This window comes from Podarcis raffonei, chromosome 16, assembly GCF_027172205.1.
Source record: "Podarcis raffonei isolate rPodRaf1 chromosome 16, rPodRaf1.pri, whole genome shotgun sequence".
NCBI lineage: Eukaryota > Metazoa > Chordata > Lepidosauria > Squamata > Lacertidae > Podarcis > Podarcis raffonei.
The window spans coordinates 8,305,213-8,324,632 of NC_070617.1; the positions used below are offsets into that span (position 1 = coordinate 8,305,213).

At 47.3% G+C, this 19,420-nt stretch overlaps 1 protein-coding gene across 2 annotated transcripts in view; it reads right to left on the reverse strand.

The window, feature by feature from the left end:
• NUP210L (nucleoporin 210 like) overlaps window positions 1–18,732 on the reverse strand; it is a 52,468-nt gene extending 33,736 nt beyond the window's left edge. Inside the window, exons 1-14 of one of the 2 annotated variants that reach the window (XM_053368659.1) lie at window positions 18,504–18,732; window positions 16,258–16,394; window positions 15,847–15,978; window positions 15,003–15,096; window positions 14,405–14,555; window positions 12,434–12,566; window positions 10,815–10,970; window positions 9,114–9,182; window positions 8,236–8,342; window positions 6,898–7,038; window positions 6,529–6,666; window positions 3,985–4,140; window positions 1,975–2,173; window positions 572–717 (exon numbers count right to left, since the gene is read on the reverse strand). In XM_053368659.1, coding sequence (XP_053224634.1) covers window positions 572–717; window positions 1,975–2,173; window positions 3,985–4,140; window positions 6,529–6,666; window positions 6,898–7,038; window positions 8,236–8,342; window positions 9,114–9,182; window positions 10,815–10,970; window positions 12,434–12,566; window positions 14,405–14,555; window positions 15,003–15,096; window positions 15,847–15,978; window positions 16,258–16,394; window positions 18,504–18,676 — 1,932 coding nt within the window. In that variant the 5' untranslated portion in view covers window positions 18,677–18,732. Of the gene's footprint in view, window positions 1–571; window positions 718–1,974; window positions 2,174–3,984; window positions 4,141–6,528; window positions 6,706–6,897; window positions 7,039–8,235; window positions 8,343–9,113; window positions 9,183–10,814; window positions 10,971–12,433; window positions 12,567–14,404; window positions 14,556–15,002; window positions 15,097–15,846; window positions 15,979–16,257; window positions 16,395–18,503 lie in introns of both variants that reach the window. The other variant, XM_053368658.1, reaches the window with a different exon arrangement.
• Window positions 18,733–19,420: the final 688 nt, after the last annotated feature.

The following is a 19,420-nucleotide window of genomic DNA, read 5'->3' on the forward strand; positions in this document are numbered from 1 at the left end:
AGGGGAGAGACCCTGCCCGACCTGGAGGTGCTGCTGCTGGGGATCGTAATCTAGGACCTTCCACAAGAAAAGCAAATGCTCTTCCCTTGAGCTGTGGCCCTTCCCTCAACAACGCAAAAGGAATTCCTGGCAAAACTGACATACAAGCTACGGGACAAGGATAACTGTGACTTTAAGGATGAATGGGAACCCTTTACAAAGTATCTGAAGACACAACAAAGCGAACTGGACTCCTTGGCAGGTTTTGAATAAACATGAATAAACTTTTTATTGAGAATAATCAGCTAAATAGTTTGAGGATCTATACAACTTTGTAACATGCAGAAAACAGCATTCTTAGAGAAACCAAAGACTGGAACTGAGGGAAGTCGGGGGGTGGGTTTTTGGGGGGGAGGGAGGAAAAATGGGGGGGAAAGACAAGGATGATATGTTTTTGGATAATATGTCTTGTTATAATTTTGAATAAAAATAAAATAAAAAAACAACGCAAAAGGAATTCAAAAGAGAGAACAGAAATGAACTGTAGCACCACCCTCCGCCCACTACTGCCATAGAGTTGGCGCCTCCTCACCTTGAGCGGTTCGTAAGCAGCAAAGGTGGCACTCGTGTCAAAATACTCCTCATAGATGGTGGCACTGGCTGTCACCAGCGTATGGCCGAGAGTCTTGGCTGCTAGATGGATGGTGGAGCAGAACTGTGGCCCAGCTTTCTGCTTACCTAACAAACAAGAGCACAACTGCTCTTTCTACAAGCACAGGAAGAGCGATTGATCTGTCAACCAACTCCAGAACTGCAATGAAGGAGCAATAGCTCGGCAACCCACCCAAGGGGCAATCGCAGTGCCCCTTAACTGTGGAGTATGGTGGAGAGCACAATGGGGCATTGGTCAAGAGTGGGTGTCCTTCTAAAGCCTGTGGGGAGGCCGCCCTAGCAAACAGCCATCCCCCGAATCTGCTCCTCAGTCTGCCCATGCAAACATTGGGATATGTGTGAAGGGGAGGGTGTGCTATTTTTCATTTATTATTAGGTGTTATGTACTGAGTTGAATAGGATCCAAAATGCAGTAGTCTGATTGGTCCTAGAACAATAGGATTCAGAATGCAGCAGTCTGATTGGTCCTAGAACAATAGGATTCAGAATGCAGCAGTCTGATTGGTCCACAGGAGCCATCCAATCCAACTCCAGGTGGAAGTGAATCCGCAACCTGATTGGCCTACAGAAAAATCTTGGAATTAGCCAATCACGTGGGGCCCATTGTGTAAATAATGTATATAAAGCAGACATGCTGGGGGAACTTCCATTTCCTCCTCACCACCATGAGCTGAAGAAAGAGCATGAAATCCACTCTCGACTCCGAGTATATTTCAGTGAAATATACAGTGGTGCCTCGCAAGACGAAATTAATTCGTTCCGCGAGGCTCTTCGTATAGCGGTTTTTTCATCTTGCGAAGCAAGCCCATTGACAGCTTAGCGGATTAGCGCTATTAGCGGTTTAGCGGCTTTTAGCAATCAGCTGATAAGCGGCTTAGCGGCTTAGGAAAAGGGGGGGAGGGAAAAAACCCCGAAGGAACTCGCAAGACTTTTTCGTCTTGCCAAGCAAGCCCATAGGGAAATTCGTTTTGTGAAGCGCCTCCAAAACGGAAAACCCTTTCGTCTAGCGGGTTTTCCGTCTTGCGAGGCGTTCGTCTTGCGGGGCACCACTGTACTAGGAGTCGAGAGTGGATTTCATTACTACGTTCTTTTTCTTTTGAAATTTTGCACCCTTAAGAATTTTGCGCCCAGGGCAACTGCCCCTGTGGCCCCACCCACACGATGGCACAGGCTCCCAGGATTCTTTGTGGGAAGCCATGACTGTTTAACGTGGCGCAGTACTGCTTTAAACGCCTAGTGAAGATGAGGCCTAAAACAGGAGGCCAGGAGAGGACCGGCTGCCCATTTATGTTAGGGAACAAATGAAGAGAGCTGCCCTCTTACCCGCTTCATCCAGGGCGAACACTCCTTGCTTATCCATGCCGACGTCCAGGGGTAAGAGTGAGCAGTCCGTGAAAGCGATGGTCTCCCCCGTCTCTTTCTCAATGTGGTACATCCTGAGTGGGACTTCCAAGGTCTGTCCAATCTCAGTGTCTGCATGGAACGGCAAGAACTCCATCTTTGAGAGCTTGAGCACATACACCTGAGTGGGGGCAGGGGGGGAAGAGTCAAAGAGCACATGAAAACATCTTAATGTATGTGACAACGGCCACCAGAGTTTTAATAGCACAAGGATGGAAGACTGAAGAAACCCCAACTAAAGAATCATGGCAAGAAAAATTGATGGACTACGCAGAACTGGCAAAACTGACATACAAGCTACGGGACAAGGATAACTGTGACTTTAAGGATGAATGGGAACCCTTTACAAAGTATTTGAAGATGCAACAAAGCGAACTGGACTCCTCGGCTGGTTTTGAATAAAGATTCACAAACTTTTTATTGATAATAATCAGCTAAATAGTTTGAGGATCTATACAACTGTGTAACATGCAGAAAACAGCATTTTTAGAGAAATCAAAGACTGGAACTGAGGGAAGTCAGGGTGGGTGAGTTCTGTGGGGGGAGGGAGGGGGAGGGAGGAAAAATGGGGGGGGGGGAATAAGGATGATATGTTTCTGGATAATATGTTTTGTTTTAATTTTGCATAAAAAGTTATTAAAAAATAACAACAAAGAGCACTTAGGGGGGAAGAATTAGCTCTCTAGGGATTCAGAACACCCCAAGGCCTCTCTTCAGACTGAGTTTGAAGCCTGTAGGGTGGGGTTTTGACCCAGCAAGCAATTCAACTTGAACAACTTTACAAGAATATCCCATGATATTCTTGTAAAGAAGCTGGTAAAATGCGGTCTTGACTATGCTACCACTCAGTGGATTTGTAACTGGCTGACTGACCGAACCCAAAGGGTGCTCATCAATGGTTCCTCTTCATCCTGGAGAAGAGTGACTAGTGGGGTGCCACAGGGTTCTGTCTTGGGCCCGGTCTTATTCAACATCTTTATCAATGACTTGGATGATGGACTCAAGGGCATCCTGATCAAATTTGCAGATGACACCAAACTGGGAGGGGTGGCTAACACCCCAGAGGACAGGATCACACTTCAAAACGACCTTGACAAATTAGAGAACTGGGCCAAAACAAACAAGATGAATTTTAACAGGGAGAAATGTAAAGTATTGCACTTGGGCAAAAAAAATGAGAGGCACAAATACAAGATGGGGGACACCTGGCTTGAGAGCACTACATGTGAAAAGGATCTAGGAGTCTTGGTTGACCAAACTTGACATGAGCCAACAGTGTGACGCGGCAGCTAAAAAAGCCAATGCAATTCTGGGCTGCATCAATAGGAGTATAGCATCTAGATCAAGGGAAGTAATAGTGCCACTGTATTCTGCTCTGGTCAGACCTCACCTGGAGTACTGTGTCCAGTTCTGGGCACCACAGTTCAAGGACACTGACAAACTGGAATGTGTCCAGAGGAAGGCAACCAAAATGGTCAAAGGCCTGGAAACGATGCCTTATGAGGAACGGCTAAGGGAGCTGGGCATGTTTAGCCTGGAGAAGAGGAGGTTAAGGGGTGATATGATAGCCATGTTCAAATATATAAAAGGATGTCACATAGAGGAGGGAGAAAGGTTATTTTCTGCTGCTCCAGAGAAGCGGACACAGAGCAATGGATCCAAACTACAAGAAAGAAGATTCCACCTAAACATTAGGAAGAACTTCCTGACAGTAAGAGCTGTTCGACAGTGGAATTTGCTGCCAAGGAGTGTGGTGGAGTCTCCTTCTTTGGAGGTCTTTAAGCAGATGCTTGACAACCATATGTCAGGAGTGCTCTGATGGTTTTTCCTGCTTGGCAGGGGGTTGGACTCAATGGCCCTTGTGGTCTCTTCCAACTCTATGATTCTATGATTCTATGATTCAACTTGCACCAATGCTGTGGAAAGACTTGCCTGTATTTCCCCAAAGTGGAAAGGGTTCTGCACATCTCTGGCTTGCACGGCGGTTTGGCCCTCAACCAGCCCGGCTGTGACCACCCCTTTCACCGTGACGGTGGCCACTGTCTGATTGGAAGAGGTCCACGTGAAGTTGCCGCTGCCTCCCTCTACCTGTGAACAGTTGGGAGAGCAGAAGCAAGGGGGGGGATACAAAATGCACAGTTAAGCCTGCACCCCCAGAACAGAGTAAGATGATGATGCTCTCCACCTGGGTGTTGGAGAGAGCATGTGTCACTGAATCAGAAACAGTGGCCTCCGTTGGTGGAAATGCAAGCATGGACTCACGTGACAATGGAAGGGGACTGGAGGAATAGAGAACTCAATGTAGCAGTGGCCTGAACTAGTGAGGAGGCCCAACCTCAGGTCCCTTCTGCTAGGGAGGTCAGATGGTCATCTATGTTTTCTGCAGTAGGTCTTCCTCAGCTGGATGTCAGGGTGTCTTTTCCACCAGCCTCCTCTTGTAGACAGAGAGGCTAACACTTTTATTCCATTTGGTATTAGCAGAGATTCTCATGGGTTGCTTCCGGGTGGCCTGTTTAATTTTTAATTTTTTGGTAGAATATTTTATAATAAAAGGACATTGATGAAAAGGAGCTCTCCACCCAAGTGAATGGGTGGTAAAGTGGCAAATGCAATTCAATGTAAGTAAACAAGTGTAAAGTGATGCATGTTGGGGCAAAAATACGTGAATTTCACATATACAGTGGTGCCCCGCAAGACGAATGCCTCGCAAAACGAAAAACGCGCAAGACGAAAGGGTTTTTCGGTTTTTGCGTCGCTTCGCAAGATGATTTTCCCTATGGGCTTGCTTCGCAAGACGAAATGTCTTGCGAGTTCGTTTCCTTTTTCTTAAAGCCGCTAAGCCGTTAATAGCCGCTAAGCTGTTAATAGCCGCTAAGCCGCTAATAGCCGCTAAGCCGCTAATAGCCGTGCTTCGCAAGACGAAAAAACTGCAAGACGAAGAGACTCGCGGAACGGATTAATTTCGTCTTGCGAGGCACCACTGTACAACAATCTTTACTATGGTCCAGAGACCCAACATATCGTTACAAAGCAATACACTGGTGCCACGGGTGGCGGCAGCAGCCACTGGAATCTAGCAACAGGTTAGATGCCCCTCTTACAGGAGATAGGGAAGGGGACATGAGCTATATGGGACTCTTGCTTACGTTTAGTTTATGCATCTGAGGACTTAACAACAGTGAGCAACTTTCCTTAGACGGAATTTATGAGTTCAAAGCAAGGGGACCTGCCAAAGCTAGATGGCTTTCAGGCAAAATTTCTACGATCTCTGCTGCAGGTACCCAACTGTGAATTTCACATATACGCTCATGGGGTCTGAACTGGAAATGAGCGACCAGGAACGGGATCTTGGGTTTGTAATGAAGACGTCGACCCGGTGTGCAGCTGCCTTGAAACAGGCAACTTCCATGCTGTGGATCATTAGGAAAAGAATTGAAAGGAAAACTCCCTGGGTGGGAAACTGGGGGAAGAAGGGGAAGTTCCCAGGTGAGAGCTGGGAAGGTTCACTCTCCTTCGTGCAAAATAAAGGTTAAGATATAATTTTGATAGAGGGATGTTCTTATGTTCTTAAAAAAATCCTGTAGTGTACTCCGCCACATATAAGGAGGAAAACTGAGCAGTGAGACTGTCAGATAACCAAATCATTAAGTGCATCAACAAGGCTTCAAACTATCCATGACACAGCCTCTCCATAAGTAAGCGTGAGTGGCTGAAAATCTGACAGTGACTTCACTTCTGTTTACGCAGCTGATATGAGGGAACCAGACGTTGTCAAAATGATCATGTTTCATTTGGCTCCTAACAACCCTTCTGTGTTGTGTTAGATGCTCGGGAGGAGAGCAAAGGGAAGCTCTGTTGTCATACACAACTCATTACTTTAGGGTTTTGTCACTGGAAGCTCCGAAGGCATAAGTAGGTCAAAAGTAGGCTCCCAGTACATTTCCGAGCACAATTCAAAGTGTTGGTGCTGACCTTTAAAGCCCTAAACGGCCTTGGTCCAGTATATCTGAAGGAGCGTCTCCACCCCCATCGTTCTACCCAGACACTGAGGTCCAGCACCAAGGGCCTTCTGGCGGTTCCCTCATTGCGAGAAGCCAAGTTACAGGGAACCAGGCAGAGGACCTTCTTGGTAGTGGCGCCTTCCCTGTGGAACGCCCTCCCACCAGATGTCAAAGAGAACAACAACTACCAGACTTTTAGAAGACATCTGAAGGCAGCCCTGTTTAGGGAAGCTTTTAATGTTTGATGTATTATAGTATTTTAATATTTTTTTGGAAGCCGCCCAGAGTGGCTGGGGAAGCCCAGCCAGATGGGCGGGGTATAAATAATAAATTATTATTATTAGTATTATAAAATGGTGGAGGGAATGGGTGCCATATTTCCTGTGGCAGATGGTTGCAAATATTTGTACCGCACTGAGAAATGAATAAAGGGCATTCTAGGGGATTTATCTCCCCAGGTCTTGGTCAACTTCACCTGAACTCTGTACCGGTACAAGACGTCCAGTGGGTGGTGTGGGAATGCCAAGAAGGAGGGCGTCAGCGTGATGGGAAGGTAAATCTTCACTTCCTGCTTGTGGCTGATGGGCGGCTTTAATAAATCTTCTGAACCACTCTGAAGGAAAGGGAGGAATGATTGACCTGAATTTTCAGTCTTAAAAGAAAAACAAAAAACACGTACATAACAAGGAATAAATATTGAAGCCTGCAGGGCTAGCAAAATATCTCAAATTCCTAGCCTTCCACATCCAATGTTGAGACTTACTATTATTATATTATTGCAAACCCATAAATACAGGCCAGAGAATATCTATATATTACTACGACAAAGGAGCTTTTCTTTTACCTGGAGGAGAACAGACACCAGCGCGGCTTCAATGACGGTGACGCCATCCTTCAAAACCCGAACTACGTGGTAGGAGCCGTTCACTGAAGATATAAACTCTTGAAAGTATTCTTGGGGAAACTGGTGAGTTATTCGAAGATTCTGGAAATCAAGGGGTGGGAGGAAATGTTGTTCGAAGAAGGGACAGTGTGACATCAAACACTTTATCAGGAGCACAGTGAAAAGGTCACAGATAGACAGAATCATTGTGTCCTCGGAGTTGACTCCAAGGAAGCCTACAAGGCTGGAAAGGTGTTTTCAAATTCTTCAGTGCCAGTATCCAATTTTTAAAGACTCCTGTTGTTTTTTGCAGACCCAACAGACAGGCCAGTGGCCTAGCTAATCCAACATCCTGTTCTCACAGTGGCCAACCAGATGCATCAGTGTGAACTCCACAAGCAGGATTGGCCACAAAAGCATTCTCTCCCCTCTTGCAGTTTCTAGCAACTGGGATTCAGAAGCATTAATCCCCCTGACTGCAGAAGCACAGGACAGCCACCATGCCAAGCACCCGTTGACAGCCTTGTCCTCCATGAATTTCTCTAATCCTCTTTTAAAGTCATCTAGCTCGGTTATTATTATTATTATTATTATTATTATTATTATTATTATAAATTATGTATTATGTATTATGTATTATTTATTATTTATACCCCGCCCATCTGGCTGGGTTTCCCCAGCCACTTTGGGCAGCTTCCAACCGAATATTAAAAACAATACAGCATCAAACATTAAAAACTTCCCTAAACATTTGTCTGTTTAAAGTAAAATAGTTGCTTATTGCCTTGACATCTGCTGGGTGTTCCACAGGGCAGGCGCCACTACCGAGAAGGCCCTCTGCCTGGTTCCTTGTAACTTCTCACAGCGAGGGAACTGCCAGAAGGCCCTCGGTGCTGGACCTCAGTTGAACGATGGGGGTGGAGACACTCCTTCAGGTATACTGGGCCAAGGCTGTTTAGGGCTTTAAAGGTCAGCAGCAAGACTTTGAATTGTGCTCGGAAATGGACTGGGAGACAATGAACTCCAATGGAAGTGAGTTCCATAGTTTCACTATGTGCCACAAAACCCCTCAGTCCTATGCGTGTTCCTCAGAATTAAGTCCCACTGAATTTCGTGGGGCTTACCCCAAATATGTCTATACTGGATGACACTTTAAGGTTGGAATCCTATGAACATTTACTCTGGAATTTGGGGTGTGGGTGTGATTTCAGACATAACATGCACAGGATCTCATTGCAAGTTAAGGCTGGCATTTGGGAGAGATCTTTGAGCTTCTTTCCCAAGCTGACACCTACTCACATCGGACGGGTAGATCTTGGTGCTCGATTTGTCGTACACTTCGACCGTGATGGTGTACTCTCGCTTCACTTCTAGGATCCACCTGTTGCCGGGCTGGACAGTGAAACCTGCAATCAGTTGCACGACGGAAGCCAAACGAAAAGCATTTCCGTAAGATGAGGCAAACGAAACAAACTGCATGATCCTAAGTTTCACATTTAGCGGCTGGGGCACCCGGCATCGTGTTCACTGGACGTTGCTCATACTTGGCTCCCTTGTTGGCCTTCTCGTCCTGAGAACCTCAACCTTAGACAACTCAGTCGTCTTTCTTACGACTAGCCCAGGGGGTTGTTGGCTTCCTCTTCCCCCTTTGCCCTTCCCTTTTCAGCAGGGAAGAGGATGATGGGGACAAAACAAGAGGCTAGTTGGCTTCATTTATCATTTGCTCTGGCACCAACCTTCACCGCCACTGAGGACCTATAAGGACCTCTTCTAAGTTCCCTCCCTCCCCAGAGTGATAGAATCCAGCTCCATGCTGACCAGAAAAGGTACAGGAGATAAATTCCCCAAGAGGATGGCTGCAAAGGGAGTTGCAGGCTGCACAGCAACCATACCTTTAAAGCACATCCTGGGAATTGTGGTTTGTTCAGGGTGCTGGAAATTGTAGCTCTGTGAAGGTTAAATCGCAGCTCCCAGGATTCTCTGGGGGAATTAATGTGTTTTAAAGGAAAGGTGTGCGCACAGCCCAAGCTGTGTGCCCGACCTCTTCCATCCCCAGCTTTGGAACTGAGACCAGATGCACATCACCACTGTCACCCACATCACCCTCTTCGTTAGGAAAAAGCCCAAGTGCCTATATAGTCAAAACTCTGCATGGAGATGCAGGAGGGACTGTTTACCTAAATATCCAGGCTCCACAACGTATATGCTGCAGTTGGGAAGTCCAGAGGAGGCTCGCATGTGAATGTCTTAATCTCTTCGCTAAGGAATTCGGCCTCGTCGTAAATTGAGAGGAGGATGAAAGGGGCAGAGTGTTAAGTTGTGGGTGAACATATCAGACGATACAGCGGTTCTTTAAACAGCTCTTGTTTATTCACAGGCCAGAAAAGAACTGAACTGAAGGGTTCAGCCAGCCTGCTTATATAGAGCTCCAGTACAACGCAACTGTAACAACTTTCTGTAACTATCCAATCACTGAACGTCACTTTCAATCCCTTATTTGCATAGGTGGACCTGAGTGAAAACGATCTACAGTATCCCCCTGCTGGCCCAGGGTGAGAACTTCAGTACATAACACAGAGGATGTTTCACATTAAACACGGGGTTGGATCCGATATGGCGCTACACTGAAACCACTTAGCGGTATGCTTGTTCTGCTGGTGAAATGTTTTGCCCCAGTAGAATATTGTTGCACAAGAGCAGGCTTCTTCAACCTCGGCCCTCCAGATGTTTTGAGACTACAATTCCCAACATCCCTGACCACTGGTCCTGCTAGCTAGGGATCATGCGAGTTGTAGGCCAAAAACATCTGGAGGGTCGAGTTTGAGGAAGCCTGCACAAGAGAATGTATTAGCAGGTTGCCGACAACTCTGGTCACATTCATACAGTGCATTTAAAGCCCCATGATACTACTTTTGACAGTCATGGCGGCTTCTCCCAAAGATTCTGGGAGTTGTCATTTATTAGGGCAGCTGAGAGTTGTTAGGGGGTCCCTATTCCCCTCATAGAGCTACAATTCCCCAAGTGGTTTAACACTCAATCCCTCTTTCACAGGGAACTTGGAGAATTATAGCTCTGTGGGGGGAATAAGGGGAGGGGGGATCTCCTAACAACTCTTAAAACACACTCAACGAACTATAGCTCCTGTAATTCTTGCATGATGAGTTTCTGCTGGTGCAGCTGTTGTGTTGGGATTCCTCTGTTGCACAACATTTAACACACACACACACCGCTAGTGCATGAGCCCCTGTGCAACAATGAAAAGTGGGTGTGCTTAGCCTCTTGGAAGCTATTCAGACATGCCTCAGGATTTCAGGGGTCATGAGTCAGGGAAGACTGAAACAGCTAGTTGCTTAGGAATAATAGGTCAGAAGGTACCCAAAGATTGGGGCGGGGGGGGGGATATTTGTGTTTGCAACAACGGCTGCCCCGATGATTTATGCACAGAAATGGAAAGAAGAAGCAGCTCCAACCAAGGAGGACTGGCAGATAAAACTGATGGGAGCAGTCTGAGACGAGTAAACTTACAGAAGAATAAGGAACCAGGAAGAAAGAACCTTTAACAAAGACTGGGGAAAGTTTGCTGAACATCTGAAAAATTATTGTAAGCAACTTAAAACGTTAGCAGGGTTTATATAGAACAAGAAATAAAGGCAAATAAAGGATTTCTTTTTAGAGGAATAAACAATTAAGGAATTAATTTAAATATGCAGTAGTAAAGATAAAATGAAAGGAACCACAGATGAGGACGAGGGGAAGTGAATTTGATGTGCATTTTTGTTTCGTTAAATAATTTGTTTGATTGTTGCAAAACTGGAAAATTATAAATTAAAAGAAAAGAAACAGCTAGCTGCAGCCTGGTCTAAGTTCTTTAAGGATACTTTTATGGACTAAGACCAGGTTAACCTGTCCCAGCTGAATGGCGGTGATGGTAGCTGTCTTTGCATCCAGTTTGGCCACGGGGAGGCCAGAAGCGTTAGGCGCCTTCACTGCATCTTGTAGCTCCAGCTCATAATGCTCAAGAGGCAATTGCACCTCTGTGGAGATAAAGGGCAGGCCAAGCTCAGTCAGTTATTCCCAGCCATAGCTGCTGCTCTCAGGTGTGTTCTTTACACAGCCTCCCTCTCCCACCCCAACCCAGCAGGGATGTCAGGGCAGTGATCAAGTGTTGCCTTTGGCTTCAGTGCTATTCAGAGTAAGTATGATTCAAATTTCCAACTCAATAAAAGCACTGAAGCTGGGAAAGGCAATATAGGCCAAAACTAATAGTTAGAGATAGGAGCTGTAGTCCAATAAAGTCTGGAGGATGGCAGATCTGCCATCACTGGTACGTATCCTTCAACCAAACCACCCTTACTAGTGATTGAGCTTCACCGAACACTGTGGGGCTCACTTCTGAGTAAGCATCAGTGTTAGAAACTGAGGTGTGAAAGCTAGGAGCTAAATGGCACATTAAACCTAGGTTATGTCTCGCCAGAGTGGTGCATGCTCTAGTTATCTCCCGCTTGGACTACTGCAATGCGCTCTACGTGGGGCTACCTTTGAAGGTGATCCGGAAACTGCAATTAATCCAGAATGCGGCAGCTAGACTGGTGACTGGGACTGGCCGCTGGGACCACATAACACCGGTCCTGAGAGATCTGCATTGGCTCCCAGTACGTTTCCGAGCACAATTCAAAGTGCTGGTGCTGACCTTTAAAGCCCTAAACGGCCTCGGTCCTGTATACCTGAAGGAGCGTCTCCACCTCTATCGTTCAGCCCGGACACTGAGATCCAGAGCCGAGGGCCTTCTGGCAGTTCCCTCATTGCGAAAAGTGAGGTTACAGGGAACTAGACAGAGGGCCTTCTCGGTAGTGGCTCCCACCCTGTGGATCACCCTCCCTTCAGATGTGAAGGAAATAAGCAGCTATCCTATCTTTAAAAGACATCTGAAGGCAGCCCTGTTTAGGGAAGTTTTTAATATTTAACACTGTACTGTTTTTAACACTTGATTGGGAGCCACCCAGAGTGGCTGGGGAAACTCAGCCAGATGGGCGGGGTATAAATAATAAATTATTATTATTATTATTATTATTATTATTATTATTATTATTATTGGCGCAACAATGGAATGTCTAGGCGTGCTATTTTTATAACAAGAATGCAAAGCTGAAAATGAATGAACTGCAGCTAAAATATTATGTTATTTTTCACGTGGTCTAGTCCTTCCCCTGCTCACTCCCCTAATATTCTTAAGAGGGTCTCTTCTCCAGTCTTCAGAGAGTAGCTGGAAGTGAGGAGGAAGAAAAAGGTCCTTCTTTCCTTCCACTCTGCAGTTTTAATCTGAAATCTTAGGCTCAGTACTGTACTCAGAGCTCAGAAACTGCTTGCGCTAATGACATTCCCTGTCGCAAAATGTGCCTAAAATAGTGAGAGTTTCTAACACTGGTAAGCACGTGTAGGATTTCGCAGCCAGGAGACTAAATTATGCATAGAGTCACCCAGAAGATTAGGAATGTACCTGTGATCTTTCCCTGAACTATTTTGCCAACTTTGTACTTAATGTAGGCTCCGACCAGCAAGTAGACATCATAGGAAGGGATTAAGAATATGTTCTCCAAAACCAGCAGGCGCACCAGGGCAGCAGCAACTTTCTGGAAGATTGAGAAACCACCACCAGGGGCACGCAGAGAGAAATGCACACATAAAGAAATATATTATTATGCTTTGCAGTCGTTTTACAAGTAAGACTCTTTCAAAACTGAAAAAGGACTGAGCGATTCCATCGCATTATATGCCCCCTCCTGGTTGGCATTCAAGTTGCTTTGGTTTAATCTCCACAGGGTGCAGGAGCAACGATGGCTCCACCAGACCACTTTCTGCTCGTTTAAAACTGCCGCCTGTCACCTCCACTCCATACATTTAAACCACTCTTAGAATCACAGAATGAGTTGGAAAGGACGCCAAGGGTCATCTAGTCCAACCCCCTGCAATTCCCCTGGGAATTGGTTTGCAAAGGATGCTGACAGTTATAAGCAAGACCTCTGCTCCTCTTAGTAAAGGTAAAGGGACCCCTGACCATTAGGTCCAGTCGTGACCGACTCTGGGGTTGCGCGCTCATCTCGCTATATAGGCCGAGGGAGCCGGCATTTGTCCGCAGACAGCTTCTGGGTCATGTGGCCAGCAGGACTAAGCCGCTTCTGGCGAACCAGAGCAGCACACGGAAACGCCGTTTACCTTCCCGCCGGAGCGGTACCTATTTATCTACTTGCACTTTGACGTGATTTCGAACTGCTAGGTTGGCAGGAGCAGGGACTGAACGGGAGCTTACCCCATCACAGGGATTCGAACCGTCGACCTTCTGATCGGCAAGCCGTAGGCTCTGTGGTTTAACCCACAGCGCCACCCGCGTCTTACAGAGCTCCTATTTCCAGAGTTCCCAGATTGTTAAACCACTCTGGGAACCGTAGCTCAGCGAATGATCTCCTAATTGTCACGGCTAAAAATTGGCTGCTGTTTCTTTAATGCTAAAAGCACTAAGTCAGCATGAGTCAGCGGCCTGCAATGACTTATGCAACCTTTCACCCAAGTGTACCTGCATATATAGTGTGGTCAATGTTAGTGTTGGGTGTTGGTTTGGTTGGATGGTAGAAACCTGGTTGTGTTTGGTGTGTGTAAAAGCTGTTGGTCGTGGTTGGAAAAGAAGACTTTTTAAGAATAAAAGCAGCAGTACTCTGCAAGAATACTATTTCTCAAAGACTCTTTTGTGCCAACTAAGGTCTGAGGACTAGGCAAAGGTGTAAAAAGGAGGTCAGAACCTTTTCTTTTTCAAACACTGACACTAATTAGCCCTATACGGCCTAGGACCCTCGTACCTACGGGACCGCCTCTCCTGGTATGCCCCACAGAGAAACTTACGGTCTTCAAATAAAAACATCTTGAAGGTCCCAGGCCACAGAGAAGTTAGGCTGGCCTCAACTAGAGCCAGGGCTTTTTCGGCTGTGGCTCCGACCTGGTGGAACACTCTGTCACAAGAGACTAGGGCCCTGCGGGACTTGACATCTTTCCGCAGGGCCTGCAAGACAGAGCTGTTCCACCAGGCCTTTGGCCAGGGCACAGCCTGACTCCCTCCCTCGGCAATCTTCGCGGAGCTCTGGCCCAATGGTGGCCAGTGGCTTGAATTTAATTAATTTTATAATGAATGATTTTAGAGTGTTGTTTGTGTTGTACTTTTGTATTGTTTTATTGTTGTTAGCCACCCTGAGCCCGGCTTCGGCTGGGGAGGGCGGGATATAAATAAAATTTATTATTATTATTATTACTCTATTTAACAAACGACAGTTTCCCAGATTCTTTGGGGGAAGCCGTGACTGTTAAAGTGGCAAAGAGCACTCTGAATGTATGGTGTGGATGCCACCTCTCTAGCTTTGGTAGGCCCTGACCTTGCCTTGCACTGCTGGGATCCCTCTGGGAGGGCACGGTGAGTACTCACCTTGTAAACAGGCTCCTGTATTCGGACCTTTACGACGGCTGCGCCTGTTTTGATCCCTGACACCAGAATCCTATCTCCTTGTTTCTCCTCTCTTTCCATCTCAACTACGTAGTCGGGCGGAGAATATTCTGCCTCAGAGTATTTTAAAATCCTAAAGAAACCAAACTGGGCTTTTACTGGGAGAACAAAGGTCTGTCACTGCTTTAAGAGTAAATAAACAAGCAGGGTGAAATGTATAGGGTGGGTGAAAAACCTGCAGCCGCTGTTAAGACCCCCCAAACTCATCAGCCCCAGCCAGCACGGCCAGTGGACGGGTGGTGGCGGCGGCCACTGGAATCTAGCAACAGGTTAGATGCCCCTCTTACAGGAGATAGGGAAGGGGACATGAGCTATATGGGACTCCCGCTTACATTTATGCATCTGAGGACTTAACAACAGTGAGCAACTTTCCTTAGACGGAATTTATGAGTTCAAAGCAAGGATGCAATGGAATGAAATCTCTCAACTTCAGCAGTCTACCCAGTGGAGCACACACGCAGCCTCCCGTGTCGTTTAGGATTTTATTAATCACACTTGGCCATTTGGGGTTTCGTCTTACCTAATTTTGCTCGAGAGCTCCACGTTTTCCAACTCATCATCCTTGGCGATGCTCCACTCAAATTCCAACCCCTCCAAGCTGCTGAATGTGTTCCCTGCAGGCAGGATCCAAAAACGAGCCCAGGCTCAGGGCCAAAGGAGATGCGATGTGATGATGTCTGTCATGTGGCTTAGCTTTGTGTGACTGTTGTTTGTTTTTTTAAGTCACATGGGGGGAGGATCAGGACCATGGCATATGGGGTGAGGGCTTGAACCCTCTGACCATGCTATGGTCCTGATCTGGCTTTTGCTCCAAAGCTATCTCACCTTGAGATCCTTGCTGGCAACAGAGAGGAAGATGCTAACAGGTCTTGTTCCAAAACTATGTGAGTGTGAAGATGAGCAGAAACATCAGGTGAAATACAGAGGATGCAAATTAAGTTGTTGTGGATAAAATAGGCCACGTGCTAGCTAACTTTAGGCATATACCATAAATAAAGAGCACTGTGACCTATCTTGTCATGTCAAAAGAGAGAAAGCAGAGTCCCACTAGCAGGTCAAAAGGGTGTATCAACCCCCGAGAGAAAAGTAATTAAGAATAATAACAATAATGTAGTCGAGTGCTATGCAGAACTGGGCTTATAAATGACTGGCTGCCTCATACCCAGCATTGCTTGTGAATTCTAAAAAACAAAACAAAAAATCAGTGCAGTTCCAAAAGGTGCACTTTGCTGTCTGGATTCAAAACGATGTCCAAAATTTGGTTACAATATTTTAAGAGGTTTTCAAATGCAGAGCATACAGATACATTTCCAAAATATATAGTAGGTGTTCCGAGTGTCACAGGCTGCCCCTGGTAAGATTACCTTCAGCATCCAGAGCTCTCACACTCAGCTCGAGTGGGGAGTCTTCCACATAGATCTCTCGAGTTCGGGAGATGATCTCAACATGGTCTATCAGATCCACAATGACATCGCAACGCAGCAGATGACCTGTCACTGGGAGGAGGAACAAACGTGTGTGTCACCCACCCACCACAGGTAATCCTGTATCTGTGTTTCATAACAGGGGAAGAATAAGGGTGGATGTGGACAATCCCTGTTGTCTGGGAAACTTTTCTGAGCACCCAAATTGCTCATTCAGTGATAAAGGGAAGGCACACTCTGCACATGCTCAGCGTTTGGGGTTCTTCATTCCCCAGGTTTGCATGGCACCCTAGACCCCTATTCCTATAGAAACAAATCCATTTCAAAATTCCCCTTCTTTAGCTCACCTACCTGTCTCCTCTGCTAAAATAACGCTGGCCAGCTTTGTGGCCTGTGTAGAGCAGGTGGTCAACAAAGCTTTCTGAGAGCAAGCCGTCCCATTCTCGTACATTGGATCAATGGTGACTGTGTCATGGCGTGTGGAGTACCTGCAGAGCAGATGAGACAAGGCTTGCACGCTCCTGTGCCCCTCTCTCAAGGAAGAGCAGAGAGATGCAAATGTGGAACTGAGGCAGCAAGGAACCCTCCATCTTCTTGGTGGCAAGGACCAGCTGCCACTTGGCTCCTCCCCTTCGTCTCCATCAGCAGCAATTCCACCGGGTCCTTTGAGCAGTTATGTAAGAACTAGTACCCAAATTTGCTCAGCCCCCTCTCCCTCCTCTCATTTTTGGGATGGTACCTTTTGTAAGCATTTTTTTTTTAATGATACATCGATTTGAGTGCTTTTGCGGGAAGGCAAATATATGAACCTCACTATCATTTGCTCATCAGTTCTCTGTTTTTATGTCACTGCCACTTGCTACAGCATGAGGTGCATGGGTAGGAGAGCCATTGGTGGTGCAGTAGTTAGTGTGTTGGACTAGGAGTTTAGGAGACCTGGGTTCAAAATCACCCAACTCAGCCATGAAGCGGACTAGGTGTCAATACCTCTTTCGGCCTAACCTACCTCGCAGGGTTGTTGGGAGGATAAAATGGGGAGTTTTCAATTAGCAATAATCAAGGCTTAGATTAACCTCATTGAACTCCTTGTGGAGAAAAAGGCAGGATGTAAATAAATAAAGATGTATGGAAATGAGAGCGGGACCATAAAGAAGGCTGATCGCCGAAGAATTGATGCTTTTGAATTCTGGTGCTGGAGGAGACTCTTGAGAGTCTCATGGACTGCAAGAAGATCAAACCTCTCCATTCTGAAGGAAATCAGCCCTGAGTGCTCACTGGAAGGACAGATCCTGAAGCTGAGGCTCCAATACTTTGGCCACCTCATGAGAAGAGAAGACTCCCTGGAAAAGACCCTGATGTTGGGAAAGATGGAGGGCACAAGGAGAAGGGGACGACAAAGGACGAGATGCTTGGACAGTGTTCTGGAAGCTACCAGCATGAGTTTGACCAAACTGCGGGAGGCAGTGGAAGACAGGAGTGCCTGGCGTGCTCTGGTCCATGGGGTCACGAAGAGTCGGACACGACTAAACGACTAAACAACAACAACAAACGTAAGGGACTGTGTGAAATCCTGACTCTCAACTTCAGAGGGCTGCGCTGCTAGGCACCGTTATCTGGGGAAGTTAAGTTGTGGCAAACTGACTTTACCTCTGAGTAAACATGGCAAAGAATGTCTCCAAGCCGAACACACTGATCAGGGAGATAAGTCACAAACCGAGTGCCCTCCTTGACCTCCCACTTTTGCAGCGCACCCTGGAGGCATCCGGGGAATTTTAGCGTTGGAAGGGCGCGCGCCAGGCGTCATCTCATCCTCCTAAACTACAGTTCCCAAGGTTCTTCGGAGGAAGCTGTGGGCATGGCCTTCTTCTTCTTCGGCGATCCCTCGTAGCCGAGTAAGATTGTCTTCCGTAAACACGGTTTTAACAATGAGTACAAAGAATTGATGCTTTTGAATTATGGTGCTGGAGGAGACTCTTGAGAGTCCCATGGACTGCAAGAAGATCAAACCTCTCCATTCTGAAGGAAATCAGCCCTGAGTGCTCACTGGAAGGACAGATCCTGAAGCTGAGGCTCCAATACTTTGGCCACCTCATGAGAAGAGAAGACTCCCTGGAAAAGACCCTGATGTTGGGAAAGATGGCGGGCACAAGGAGAAGGGGACGACAGAGGACGAGATGGTTGGACAGTGTTCTGGAAGCTACCAGCATGAGTTTGACCAAACTGCGGGAGGCAGTGGAAGACAGGAGGGCCTGGCGTGCTCTGGTCCAGGGGGTCACGAAGAGTTGGACACAACTAAACGACTAAACATCAACAAAATAAATAAAACACTGCGAGTACCTTCCTATTTTTCTGGATCTTGAAGCGGCTTAGCATGGTTCCCCATCTTCCCTGCCTACCCCAACACGGAGCATTTTATCTTCAAAACAACTCTGCAAAGCAGGTCAGGCTATTAGACTGCAAACGGCCAACAAGTGCTTCTGGCATTAATGAAATGTTGAACCTGTTCCCACCCTTGGCCCCGCCCATCACGACGTCACTGTCACGCTCACGTTTTCTCCGCCCAAGCCTCGCCCCTCTCGCAAGGCCCCGCCCCTCACCAGGAGTAGCAACCGCCCTCAGCGCCCAGCACGAAGGGGACGCGCTTTTCCCGGCTGAAGGGCAGCAGCACCTTCGGCGTGTTCAGCTTATAGGCGCCGGCCGGCCTCGCCAAAAGCGCCAAGCCAAGCAGGAAAAGGGCCGGCCTTCCTGGAGGGGCCCAGCCCAGGCCCATCGTCGGAAGAAAAGCCCCAAGCCGCCGCGGCGCAAAATGGCCGCGGGATCCCTTCTGCCTCGCACGAGCCCTAGTTCTGCGCATGCGTCGGCGCTTAGGAACCTTGTTAGCACGCTGGACGTTCTGCCCGTGCGCATGCGCGTTCTCACCTTTTCCACCCCTTCGAGTACTCGCGCTTGGTCTCTCTGCCCTTTCCCGCCTCTCCACCGGTCTCGGTCTGCGCATGCTCCATCTCACCTCGCGGCTCGTTTTGCGGTTTAAGCTAGGGGAAAGGGCTTGCCTGCGCGCATGCGCAGCCCGGGGTCGGACTCTAAGCCTTTGCTAGGAATTTTGCATTGTTCCTAATTTAGGCCCTTCCGACGGCTGCAGCCTTACTTGAGGCAAGGCACCATGATGTCTGCATTGCTTGCAGGCAGGTCCTCTCTTAATCCAGGCAGGGCCAAACTTGGCCCTCTAGCTGTTTTGGAACTACAATTCCCATCATCCCTGACCACTGCTCCTGTTAACTAGGGATGATGGGAGTTGTAGTCCCAAAACAGCTGGAGGGCCAAGTTTGGCCATGCCTGTTTAATCAATGAAGCTTCTGGGTCATGTGGCCAGCAGGACTAAGCCGCTTCTGGCAAACCAGAGCAGCGCACGGAAACGCCGTTTACCTTCCCGCCGGAGCGGTACCTATTTATCTACATGCACTTCAATGTGCTTTCGAACTGCTAGGTTGGCAGGAGGAGGGACCAAGCAACGGGA